Genomic DNA, 12753 nt, shown 5'->3' with positions numbered 1-12753 from the left:
ACCAAGCACTGTGACAGCAGGTGACCTGCTGGGCTCTGCTTGGAGATGGCTAAGTTACACGAACAAAGTGTTCTGTCTGTGGCAGCCAACTGATCCAAGTGCTCTCATCGGCATTTCAACACCTCCAGTGATGGAAGGGGTGAGAATCTCACCCTGTGTCACCTTGCAGTAACACCAAAGACCACAGTCACAGGTGGGTGGTGACAGCAGGGAGCTGTGCTGCACCATGTCCCTACCAGCAAGCTCTGTGCTCCTTTGCTCAGTTCAGGCCATCCACCACCAACATGATCTTAGAGGTCTTTTCCAACCTTAATGGTTCTCTGATTCTGTCTTCCAGGAAAGAACATCAGGCCCCATCGTGTATTTAAATTGATTTAAACACGGAAAACTTTCTTAGAGATGTCTCTAGCACAGCATGGAGAGTGAGGAGCCAGCACTGACTGCTGCAGGCTGGTTAATGCAGAGAAAGTCAAAGAGTCAGGAGAAAATGAAAGAATAAATCTTAAGATTAACTCCAGAGAACACACTGGGAAGTGTTTACCGCTACCGAGCTTTATAATACAATTATAAAGCTCATTGAGGTACTTGTGTTTGAATTAAAGTGCAATGTATGCAGCCAACAGCCAGCAAGAGACCTGTCAGCATCTCTGCCCCTCTGGTCTGCATCACTTTGCACTCAGTAATTGCTTTGTTAGTTCTTCCACAGTCCTTATGCTCCCATCAGCAAGACGCGATAGCACAAGGAAACCGTCCAAGAAAAAAATCTTTGCTCAAAAACATATTCTTCATGCATAATCACCCATATGATCTGTTTGTTTATGTTATGAGGTTTCAGTCTTTCCAGAGCCTGCAGAAGGATCTGCTTTGCTTTATCAGGTTCTTTTTTGACTTGTTCCACAAATCAGAATCAAACCTGCTTTTCCCCAGTGGATGAACCACTCGCAGGAGGTGGAAAAGCACTGCTGTTATTTTCCCTGCCATATGTTCCCAAGACAGTTCCCAGCTCTGCACCAGATTATGCACGAGCCCAGATGCTCCGTCATCCGCTGCCACCTGAAAGGCTGAACTGAGAGATCTGTTTGCATGGCATGGGTGCCCAGAGCCTGGAGGGACTTGGATGTGACTGCAAAGATCTCGTAACAGTTGCAGCCATCAACAAATGTTCCAGAAACGACCACTGTTTGTTATCCATGCAGGGATCCGAGCAGCTCAGAAAGAAAACAAAACAAAAACCGCACACGGCTGCTGCAGTTTTGCCTTCCTCCATCAGCTTCTCTCATAGGATTGTCAGCAGTTTAGCCATAAAAGCCTGTAGCAGTTCAGCAGAGGGTGATGGTGTCAGGAACACGCAGAGCAATGCTCATTTACAGTGAGTAGGTCTTCATTTAAACAGGGGAGTGAATAAATCCAGCAGCAGCTGTGATCTTCTAAAAGGTTAATGCCAAATTTCCAAAGAGCATTTGAGGCGCTCATGCTTGCATGCATACATGGACACCTACTCTCAAATGTACTGTTTGTGCTGCTACCCTTATGCATCCAGGATTTGCTGCTTTGTGGTATCTGGGGTGCCAAGACATTTCTTTGGAAGATAATGAGAACATCTGCTACTTCAGCAGCAAAACAAAATACAGACTCAAAGAACGGGGAGAGGAGTAAGCAAAACAACTCCAAAACAGGCAGGGAGATGTCTTTCCAGCCAGCAAGGAAAAGCCACAACTGACAGACGCCCACAGAGCTCCCCTTCTCTGGAGTGCCAGGAGCTCCCATGCAGACGCCCACTGGCCTCCCCTGGCAGTGCCTGAGTGGGACCTGACTGTCCAATAATTGGCAGGAGAAGTAGGACCACAGGACCTGACACACTTGTGCTCTCTGGAGCTGAAGCGTTTTGGGTAGGACAATTGATAGAACGAGAGATAATGGCCTCAGGTTGCACCAGGAGAGGTTCAGGTTGGATATTAAGGAAGATTTCTTCTCAGAAAGAGTGGTAATGCACTGGCACAGGCTGTACAGGGAGGTGGTGTAGTCACCATCCCTGGAGATATGGCACTGAGGGACATGGTGAGGATGAACTTGGTGATCTTAGAGATCATTTCAACCTTAATGATTCTATGATTCTACACCAAATTTGCAGCAGCAATGGCAGACTTCACCCGCTATGCCACCCTCTATACGGGAGGTGTGTGGGCAATCATGTGGTTGTGCATCATCTGCATTTAGAAACTGGAAAACTCAATGGGAACCCTTCCTAAGGCAAGAACAAGGAGTCGAGGGGCCACTGTCCAGTTCCCATTCCTCTTGGCAAATCCACACACCGCGCTGTAGTGGCAGATGTGAGTAAATGTCTGTCCACTTCCTCTCCCCCTGCCCCCAACAGCTGAGGCTTAGCGGGAGCATTTGACATATTTGGGTTTCATTAGCATAAATGAGCGCGTTCCAAGCAGATCCGCGGGGTGCCCAGCACAGTGCGGTATCTCCAGGCATTTGGGCTCTGTTGGAGGTGCAGCATGCAATAGCAGCAGGGCAGCGAGGGGAATGGGTGGAGCTGCAGTGCCTTTGGCTCTGGTAAATTGGGTGATTTCCCTTCTGGAGCAAAAGAGCCGCTCGGAAGAAACGGGACATGAACGTGTTTAGTTGAAGGTCTAAACCTGGAGGAATGCGAAGCCAGTACTCACCAACGGAGCAAATGTCTGTGAAATGGTCCTCACCTTCTTCAGCATGAATCAGGTCGTTTTTGCTCTTCTTTATTGCGGCTCTTTTCAACACTGTGTACAAATTAAAGAGAAAACGCGCTGTGAGCTTTCAGAGTGGGTTCTCTCTCCCCCTCCCTTCTCTTTCTCCATGGCCAGCACTTACTGCCCAACACCAGCTTCAAGCTCTCGCACAAGGGCAAGCTGGAGCAAATCGGCCAACCCACAGCCTTGCAGGGCCTCTGCATGCCTTGATGCAGGGCAGTTCTTCACTTAACCTTCTAGATCCTGAAGGCTTGCCAGGCACAGTTCTGCATGCTTACACAGAAGCAAGAGGATGGGGTAGAGGGGGGGGTCACTGCAGCTGCTGGACCTTTTAGTGCAGCAGAAAGGCTGGGCAGGGTCACTGAACCTCCCTGAGCCCCCATGGGTCATGAGATGAGTGCTTCCATCCATTAAAAACATTAATGCTGTTTACAGTGTGCACCATTAAGAAGTTAGCATTTACAGGGCTTGGGTACAGCTTACCGCAGAGCGATGCCTTAAGCAGCGAAAACACTATGGTGAAAGCAACTGCTGCAAATCAGTGCACGCACTCTTAATAGCACCCACTGCACAACCCCTTCCCTCTGGGAACATCCTAGCTCTTTGAGAACACACTTTGTTCAACTGCATCTTTTATCGGGAGGGTAAACATCACTGCATTGGTTTACATGAAGGAAGGAGAACCGCAGCCTGAGGCTGGGAGAGGTCTGCACTGCTCACCCAGCACACACGGGGAAATGCAGGATGCTGGGCCCGCCACCACCTACCTGCAAACCTCGAGAATTAGCAGAGAAAAAAATACGTCGACACAGTTTTGTCACAGCTTCAAGACATACAGGAACTAAGCACCGCTTGCTATCAGCAGTAAGACACCCCACGGTGTGGTGATACAGACTGGTCAGGAGGCACACACAGCAAGCCCACGCACTCCACAGTGACTGACATGGGGGTGGGTTCGTACAAGAAGACCCTCTCACCCTACAAAGATCTTCCTGCCTTGCAGATGGATTCCTTCCTTCACAAATTACTGCTCGTGTCACCTTGAGGGAGCCCCCAGAACACCTCCCAGGTTCAGAGACTCGAAGAACAGAGAATGCTCTCCACCCGCTGTTGTAACCTGGATGTAGTTTTTACAGACAACCTCTGCTGTTATTTCCCTCCCCACCCATCAGTAGGGCTGGATCCTCAGTCCAAGCAACACCAGCCTTAGACTCCTTCAGGGCATCCTGTGCCAGAACCTCACCACCCTCTGTGACAAACTTCCCTTTGACATCTAATCTACATCTCCCCTCCTTTAGTTTAAAACCATTCCCCATCCCTACAGACACTTTGGATGCATCATTCCTATGTCGGAGGCTGAAACCACTTACTAGCAGAGAGTGCAGATAGAGATGGGCTGATCCATATCAGTTGCTCTTGAGGCTGGGAATATTGCCTTAAGCTTACCAGCAGGGATAGAACTTTAGTGTACCTCTGTATTCTACGGCCTGTTCCCACCTCTAGTTTGCTTAACAGCACTCAACTCTCCAGCTCTTCCAGACGCTCATTGCAGCTCAAGACCACAAGCCCTGGCTATACCCACACACCACCACACATGCTCACATACACACACAGAAAAGATTTGCCAAGTGCACCTCAGCCCTGACCTCCTTCCAGCCCCGGGTCCCCCTGAGCACAGGTCACGCAGCCAAGCCAGCAGCCAGGCATGAGTTGCACCAGGAGCCACCAAGCTCAGAGCAAGGAGCCAAAGCAGGTGGGAAGCATCACTGGTGACCTGGATGCTCAGGGTGAGGGGGATGAGCTGCCCCGCTTGTGCCGCCTGAGCCCCTGATGATTTGCAATCCACTCACTGTTGTAGCTGCTGCCGCTGCTAGTCTCTGCCGGTGCCGTGCTGTGCTGAATTGGCCCTTCGGAGGCGGCCCTTCCTGACAGTGAATGGGAGGAGAAAAAAAAAGAGGGGGGAAAGGGAGGGGAGGGGAAAGGAGGAGACATGGGAGGACGAAAGATGGTCAGAAAAGGGAGAGGGAAGAATCTTTAACTGAACTTTGTCTGTCGCACCCTAAGAGCTCATCGGTCTCGAGGCACAGGGAGAGCGGTCCCCGCGTCCTCACTGCACTGTGTCCAAAGCTCCAGCCGGCCTGACAGCTAGGGTCGCACGTCGGAAGATAGGATCACCACACCCTGTTATGTCTTACTGCTTACAAGTAACAGGGGTCTTAGTCTCTTTGTCACGTCCGTTGGAAACCTTGGTTCAGAGCCCTGCCTTCTCTCGGTCAATGCATTTCTCTCCTGGCATCACCCTGCAGCCTATCCCCAGGCACAGCCACCTCTGCTCGGGGCAGGTGCCCCCATTGCACTGTAGGCCCCCAAGCAGTGCAGGGACCGACTGACCCCAAGGGCAGATCCCCATCCCAGAGTGGTGTCACATAACTGCTCATCATCCACCTGCAACCTCAAAAAGGCCTGGTATAGGAAAAGGGACTCTTTAGCCCGACTTATTCCAAGTGCATGCAAGAGCGTGTTCCTCACACCCTTCTGGTTGCAGCAGAAAGCCATGTCAGCATACAGCAGGTGAATCTCTCGTGTTGCGGGAGGAAAACCACACAGCAAAATGACCTACCGTCCAGAGGAGATTTCTCTTCTGCATTCTTGTCTTCCTCGGCCAGCATGACCTCCTCTGTAAGGAGAAAAACAGCCAAGATCAACCTCAGATTTATCACATCCCCAGTCTAAAAACAGCTGAGCTGGGTGCAGCAGACCTCTGTCCCAGCTGCAATCAGCCTTATTCTGTTGTATTACCCAGTTACACCAAGCCTGCGGAGGAAGGATGGTTCACAGAGCTGTTTTTGTTGCCCTGTTCCCTTCTTGCCACAGGGAAGGTTAGCCTACACTATCTACAGCATTCTTCCACGATCTCCTTCTTCACAATGAGCCACCCACTCCAGTTTCTTCACCAATCTACCACACACAAAGGATACCCCCAAGCATAGCCAAAGCAGAGGAAGTCCCTCTTGCCCATCCATATTAGAGACTCCAAGGAGTGAAAGATATTCTATGGCTATTACCACACTTACGTCTCCATCAATAAGACCAGGACTTAACCTGAAGGGAAGGGACCCATGTCTCATGGCACAGGGTAACACTAGCGGGGCTGTGCCACATTGCAGGGGATACAAGTCACCAAACAGCCACTGGATCAAATATTCATCAAAATAAAATCAATGGCAAGGCTGCCATAGCAGAGTTCAGGCCAGCACAGTTCAAAGTGCAACACATGGGAGGTGCCACCATTGGCTTCCCATTCCCATATAGTCTCCAAAATGAGTTTATGCTTTCCTACCCTACAAGAATTCAGAGCACTGAAAAAAAGAAACCCACCACCCCTCAATCAGAAACGACTCATTTCTATCTGCATGAAGAATGACCAAATTTCCCAAGGTTTCACCATGCAAATATCACCCAAGTCAGTGTGCAGCACACAACACTTGAAAACTCAGTTTGTATGATCTGAACAGCAGATTTTAGCTTGCTGCTGTAGAATTATGTAAGGATTTTCTAAAGGATGGCCTGAACTGTACAAAACACTGATCTGGCAGCTGGTAAACTGTATATTCCTTCTATTATTAAAAATGACAAATTCTTCCATGTTTGGCAGATACGTCATTTAGGATCTTAGTAAGAGATCTGACACTGCATCCCTACAAAACTTTACTCAAAACCCCATTTAAACCAGCCTAGATGGAAGGCTAACTACAAAAATAACAGCAAACCACAGCCAAACATCAAAGTGTGAAGCTAAAAGAGCTGTCTGGAGGAATACTGGAGGGATCAGCACTACCACACAGGTCTTATATAATCTCTTTATTAATCATCTGGGGGAGAGAGAGAATGAATGATACATTAATAAGACAGCAAAGTGAGGCGGCTGGAAAGTAATATTAAAGATTCGGGGAGACAAAAAACCCTAAGCAGAGGAGAATAAAACAAAATGCAAACTTTTCTGCTGGCTTAAGAACCTTCTCTCTCAAAGCTCAACATCATAAGGTGCTTCTGAAGCCTCACATAGGGAAAAGCCTCAGTGCTGTTCTGGGGTTAATTATACAGAAAGAGTTAAACAGAATTAATGATAATAATAACAAACATGTTTGCTCTAAAACAGAAACTCACTGCATTCATTTCTTTCAGAGATCTCTGACTAGGTAGGAAAATAACTTACTATTTCTGATCCCTGACCTATCTCCCTCCATAGACATTCCTCATCCACAGCTCAGCTCTGCTGTCACTTTAAAATAACCCCAAACTCCATCTCACTGTCTCAAGCCTGACTCCTCCATTCCCATCCTCAACAGTCACTCCCATCTGCTTCACGTCCACAGAGTAACTGCAAGATCACATCCACCCCAGCGGGTCCTTATGAGGTTTCAAAACCTGCTAATAAGACAATTCAGCAGAAAGACATCACATTGTTTCCAGGATTTTTTTTTAACCAGGGAGCATCCTTAGCAGACGCTCAGAAGTCGCACTGCCTTTAGTCATCACTGTAATAGAGACTGGCAGAAGGTAATTAGGGAGCCTGAAAAACCTCCAAAGTACAGCTCCTCTACATTAAAGGAAATATTCAACAAAGACACTGTATTATATCAGCAACTTCTAGCTTCCAAACAAAGGCACAGGGCCTTCACTAGGGTAGCAGAGCAAGAAATGCCTCAGCTGTAAGATTCATTGCTGGTCATTAAGCACTGACAATGCTCAGCACATTGAAGGACTGGGGATCAAGGCTGGCATCTTGTACTGAAGAAGGGAACTGAATACAACCACTGAAGCCTTAAATTTGTTAAGTAGATAAAGCAAATAAAATGCATCCTTTAGAAAAAGGCCTTGTGCTTCCACTCTAATTATGGAACCTTAATTTGTCTTTCTAGCAACCATCCTTCTCTAGCAATCTCACACATTGCTGCCAGTTTTCATGGACGTAAGGTTACTTTCCCCAGCTGTATCCAGGGCTTGTTGCTCTGCTTCTTCTACAGAAAGCTGAAACCTGAGGCTTGCAAAGTGTTGCTATATCAGGGAATGGCATGGCTTGATGGCGGTCACAAGCATGGGTGGATAGTTGGACCCAATGAACTTAGCTGTCTTTCCGACCTTCATCATTCCAGGTTACAGAGAGCCAAAAGAGAGAACTGCGACCCATTCACAAAGCCTACTTACTCCAGGGGAAAAGAAATGCTCAGAATCAGTGCTGTGTGAAAGAAAAGGACTGGCAAATAATTAAAATGCAGAAGAGAGGCAACTTTCTGAACAGAAAGGCTTTGAGTCCCTGAGCAGTGTGGTTTCAAAATGATGCATGTCCTTGTAAGATAAGAGAAACACCTTCAGAAGAATATTTGTGGACCCATAAGCTCTTTACTCCATGCAGAGAACCCAGTTCTCTGCTCTCTGATAGAAAGGCAGTATGACAGCCTCAGAGCTGCTACAGGTTTGAGGGGTTTAAATGAAAAAGCAGTGGAGGCAAAATCATTTGCACGGATTACATGGTTTGACTTCACCATGTTTTAATTCCTCTGAAAGGAAGAGCCAAAAGAAAACATAAAACAAAGAACTCAAGCAGCAACCCTGTCCTGACAAGACAACAGACTACAACCTCAGTAAAAAAGAAGAGTTAATAGCATCAACCTCCAAAGTTTATCAGAATCACCTGTTTAATGAAACACGTGCAGCAAGAGGTAATAAAATTTCATTCACTTTACAAATAAAGATGACTCTAAAAACCATAAAAGTGACTCAAAAGCGGTCCATACATGATGAGCAGAATGCTAAATCAAAATCACTCTTGACAGACAGGAGGTAGCATATAAATGAAGGAATATTTCAGTCATTCAAATACGCCCCTTTGGTACTAAATGAGTTACAGCCCTTGAGGTAAGAACCCGAGCATGACAGAGAACAAGGAAACCTCCCTTCCAGCTCCTGTAACTACTCAGTATCTGGAAACTGTTACAAAGCAAAGTCAACCAGATTAAGACTTCCCTTAAGATGCTGGAACACAGCTTTCCATGCTACCTACCTTGCATCAAAAATAAATGAGGAAAAAAATGAACAAACAAAATGCTCGGAGATAGATACTATAAATATTAGAAGCCTGGAGAGCCTTCCATGGGAAGGGAGGAAACAAGCAGATTGGCTCTGCACGCTTTAAGGCAGAAAAAAATAACGTGAAACAAGGTAGAAATGCAGAAGAAAAAAAGAGGAGTAATAAAAAGAAACGTACTCCTGTGCTGAAAGACAACACATCTAAAATTAAGGAAGAAAACATTTTTTCTTCATTCAAAACAACCATTAATGAGTGGAACTCCTTGCTACAGGATTCTCTGAGGTCAAGGGTGCTAGAAGGATTTAAAAATCATCAGATATTTACATGATTAATGAATAAAAACCTCCGCAGTTATATTAGAGTGGGGCATCAAGACCTTTTGCTCTTCCATTTATGCAATTATTTTGTATATACGTCTATGAGATGTTCCTGCTTTTCCCGCAAAGCAACCTGGTTTTATTCAGCCACTGGCCCATACACAGCCCTCAACAAGGAGATTGGTTTAGAAACTCCTGATGCACAACATCACAGCTGAAATCCCAACAGAACAGAAATCCCCAAAACAACAGAAATGGGAAATCCCAACTGATGGCGCAGTTCCACGTTTCAGTGCCTGAATTCCAACCACTTGTTTCTCTCTTCGGTTGAGCCTTCAGGCTATATTTTGTATTTAAAGATTTACTGGCTTTGGTTGGTTTTAATTATTGTTACTATTCAGCTGTACTAGGAAGCATTTTTATATTCCTATCGCATTTTCAACAGTGCCTTAACAGGACAATTTTATTATTCCCTAATTCATCTTGTTTGCATACACAGTTTGTTCTGGAAGACCTTCTGAACCTCGTTTTATTAAACAAAAAAAGAGATGGGTATTTTAGAGCAACTTCACCGTATATTCATGTGGCATTTACGCAGCACTGGCAACAGAGAAATCAAAAAGCCAGCTGTTCCCACAGGGACTCAATGCTTGGAGCATTGCTTCATAACTTCTCCACCTCAACTTTCAGACCTCAAGGTTCAGCTAACATCTCCTCATAGTGGACTGCTCATAGCAGAACAGTCCCTAGAATGAAACTAAGCAATGCACACTCTTGCAAAAATTCTTATTTTCATTGTTATCATGAAGAAATTGGGTTTTAGAATCCAAGACAAAATCCTTTAAGGCAAGATGGCAGCAGAGCCAAGGCAGAACCACAGCACTCTGCTCCAGCTAACCAATAAACCATTAATCAATTTGAATTTGGGCTAGCAAAAAAAGCTGTAAATAAATGAGGAGACAAGTTCCAAATTGAAAGAAAAGGAAACGGCCCTTTATTTTTCAATCCTACAGTCACAGAATTAAGGGGAGATAAAGTGTGGTTGCTTAATTGAGGGCAGTTGCTGTTGAACAGGCACAGTGATAAAAGTCAATACAATAGGCACTCAGTTGTCAATGTGGATAGTGCTGTAGAGAATAATGGGTCCGAAGCCACCATACAGTTCAGAGAAGAGATAGAGCAGCAGCCCACAGCTTTGGCAAAACACAACATGGCAGTTCTGCCACTGGCTCATCAACTGGTGTCCAGCAAGTCACCATACAGTGCCGGACCTCAGTTAACCTGCCTACAAAGGTGCATGAAAATCTATTTGTGAAGCCACCACTTCTTTTACTCTCCATCGTTCTTTTTTAAAGGCATTTTCACTTCACTCCAATGTTTAAGCTTTGCAGAAATACAAGCGAGGAAGCAAAAGTTAATGACTCGCACTGTGGTTATGTCAATATATATCAGAAGGGTTATTGGTAATCTTTACATGTGCCTTTTTTTGTTGTTAAATTCATATTTAGGTCTTTGTAAAAGTTGATCACTGCTTGCAATAAAGTGTAATGTTCAGTTATAATTGTTATAAAGCAATGTTAATGTGTGCTCGGCTAAGTTTAATGAAAGTGATCTTTGTAGCTCATAAAAATGACATTCCAGTGTATTTTGCCATCATAGCAATAGAGGCTTATGAAATAGCTGCAGTGGAAAGTAAATAAAATGCAGATGACTCATGTAAGGCAATGGTTTCGCCACAGTGGAGACTTAGCACCATATTGCTTTTTGTATTGTACTGCTTTAAGACAATTAATGCCTTAATGTTTTGCTCTCAGCAATAAAGTTGGACCAAGCTCTTTATTTGTGCTTAACCAACCTCAGATCATCCACAATAACTTCATTGCAACTGCTCAGAAACAATCCCAACAAAACCAGTAAGCATTGGCCAGGCCTTGCCCAGTCTCAGGAGCACCAAGAGTAGATCCTTGCCATCATCAGACTCTATACACCACACACCTTAGTGAACCAACATCAGCTGTCTCCACTTACCTGCTTTGAAGATCCACTCCAAATACCCATTTAGCTCCCGTTCTATTTGCTGTTGCCTACGGAGTTTCAGGAAAGCTCGACGGTTTTCTACCCTCTCTCGTTCTTTGGCAAATTCACTGCAGAGAGAGAAGAATGAGAAAGTGCATCACACAACGCCAGGAAAAACACACAGCTTTTCCTTCAATTTTGTAGAATAACTTCACAAAGACTGAAGTCAGCAGCAGCAAGAGGAAACCATAGCACAATACGCATCAATATCTATCAAGCTACCACTTTGATCCCATTGGAAGCAGAATATTTGTCATAGAGGCACCAGCAACCTTTGAGTTTTGGAAGAGATCTGCTCTTCCCAGTTAGCTTTCCCCAGAGCTTTTCCAGGCTTAAGCCAGCTTTGACAAACACAAGTCCAACAACAGCTGTAGGTGACGTTGGGTAGGCTGGAGTAAGGAGAAATACTCCAGATGCTCTGGGTTGAGGGTAACAATGATCTAGCTTTGCTAAAGTCAAATGGAAAGCACCATTACGAAATGCATTAATCAAAGCACGCTTCCAATGCGTTCAATAGATATACTGTTATGTATCTATATATATATAGATATATGCAATATAGCAGCTAATTCTAAAATGAAGAATATTAAATAACATTCCTCCGTTCTTGTCCTTCACTTTTAACAGCTACCGTGTGCCCCAAGACATCCCCCAAACCATTCCTCTTTCAGCGCTGCTTGGAGAGGCGTTAGGAGGTGGAGAGCTGGAAAGGTTGGCACTCCCACACACAGCACAGCATCAGGAGACACTGCTTAGGATGAAGATGAGATCTGCCTGGATAGATGACTACAGTGCATTTTAGTTAAAACATGACAGTTGCAAATAACTGATCCTACAGAGACAGCCGGAGTAGACATCAACGGAAGGGCATTCATCATGGAAACCATATGCCATACCAGTCAAGCTCAATGTGTCACATTTTTCTTCTCAAGAATGGTCGGTGCTTAAAGTCACCAGGAAAATGAATGATTGTTACTTGCCACATTGGTGGGAGGAAGAGTGAAATAAATCATGGTGTAAATATGTACTAGAATGGCTGCTTCAGGGAAACTCGAGAGTTTCCCAGTCACAAGAGAGACAAGGTCATCTCATGAGTAACCACCGGGGTCTATAAAATATTATATTCCAATGACATTCTTACAATGAATTTATCCATGCCATTCTTAAGCGAAAAACACTGTCATGCCAATCGAAAATGAAAACAAACAGAAACCTTGATCATCTACATTCTCTGTTCAATTTTCCTGTACAGCAGCTGAGATGCAGCACTGTGCAACAGGCTGCCTGGTCTTGGCTTTTGTGGCACGCACCCAGGCTTGCTGCAAGACTAATCACATCATTCAACATCTGTAATTCATGCTTTCCCAGTAGAAAGAGGACAGAAAAGCTTCCCACTCAAAAGAGAAAGGTAAAGAGAGAAGATGCAGCATTACTGTCATTGCTAGCTCTAATAGTGGTGGTGATTAGCGATTCACGATAATGACATAGGTAATTAGCTCCTCATTCAAAACAGTTACCACTGAGCTACACATGATCT

General features: G+C 45.2%; 1 protein-coding gene across 1 annotated transcript in view; it reads right to left on the bottom strand.

The window, feature by feature from the left end:
- CACNA1B (calcium voltage-gated channel subunit alpha1 B) overlaps nucleotides 1-12753 on the bottom strand; it is a 196258-nt gene that overhangs the window by 85917 nt on the left and 97588 nt on the right. The window contains exons 8-10 of the mRNA XM_015878810.2: nucleotides 11169-11284; nucleotides 5353-5409; nucleotides 2673-2762 (exon numbers count right to left, since the gene is read on the bottom strand). Of these exons, the coding sequence (XP_015734296.1) occupies nucleotides 2673-2762; nucleotides 5353-5409; nucleotides 11169-11284 (263 nt within the window). The remainder of the gene's footprint in view (nucleotides 1-2672; nucleotides 2763-5352; nucleotides 5410-11168; nucleotides 11285-12753) is intronic.

The sequence above is a fragment of the Coturnix japonica genome, chromosome 17 (assembly GCF_001577835.2).
Source record: "Coturnix japonica isolate 7356 chromosome 17, Coturnix japonica 2.1, whole genome shotgun sequence".
Taxonomy (NCBI): Eukaryota; Metazoa; Chordata; class Aves; order Galliformes; family Phasianidae; genus Coturnix; species Coturnix japonica.
The sequence above is the reverse complement of the archived record's forward strand: the minus strand, read 5'-3'. Positions and strand labels throughout refer to the sequence as shown.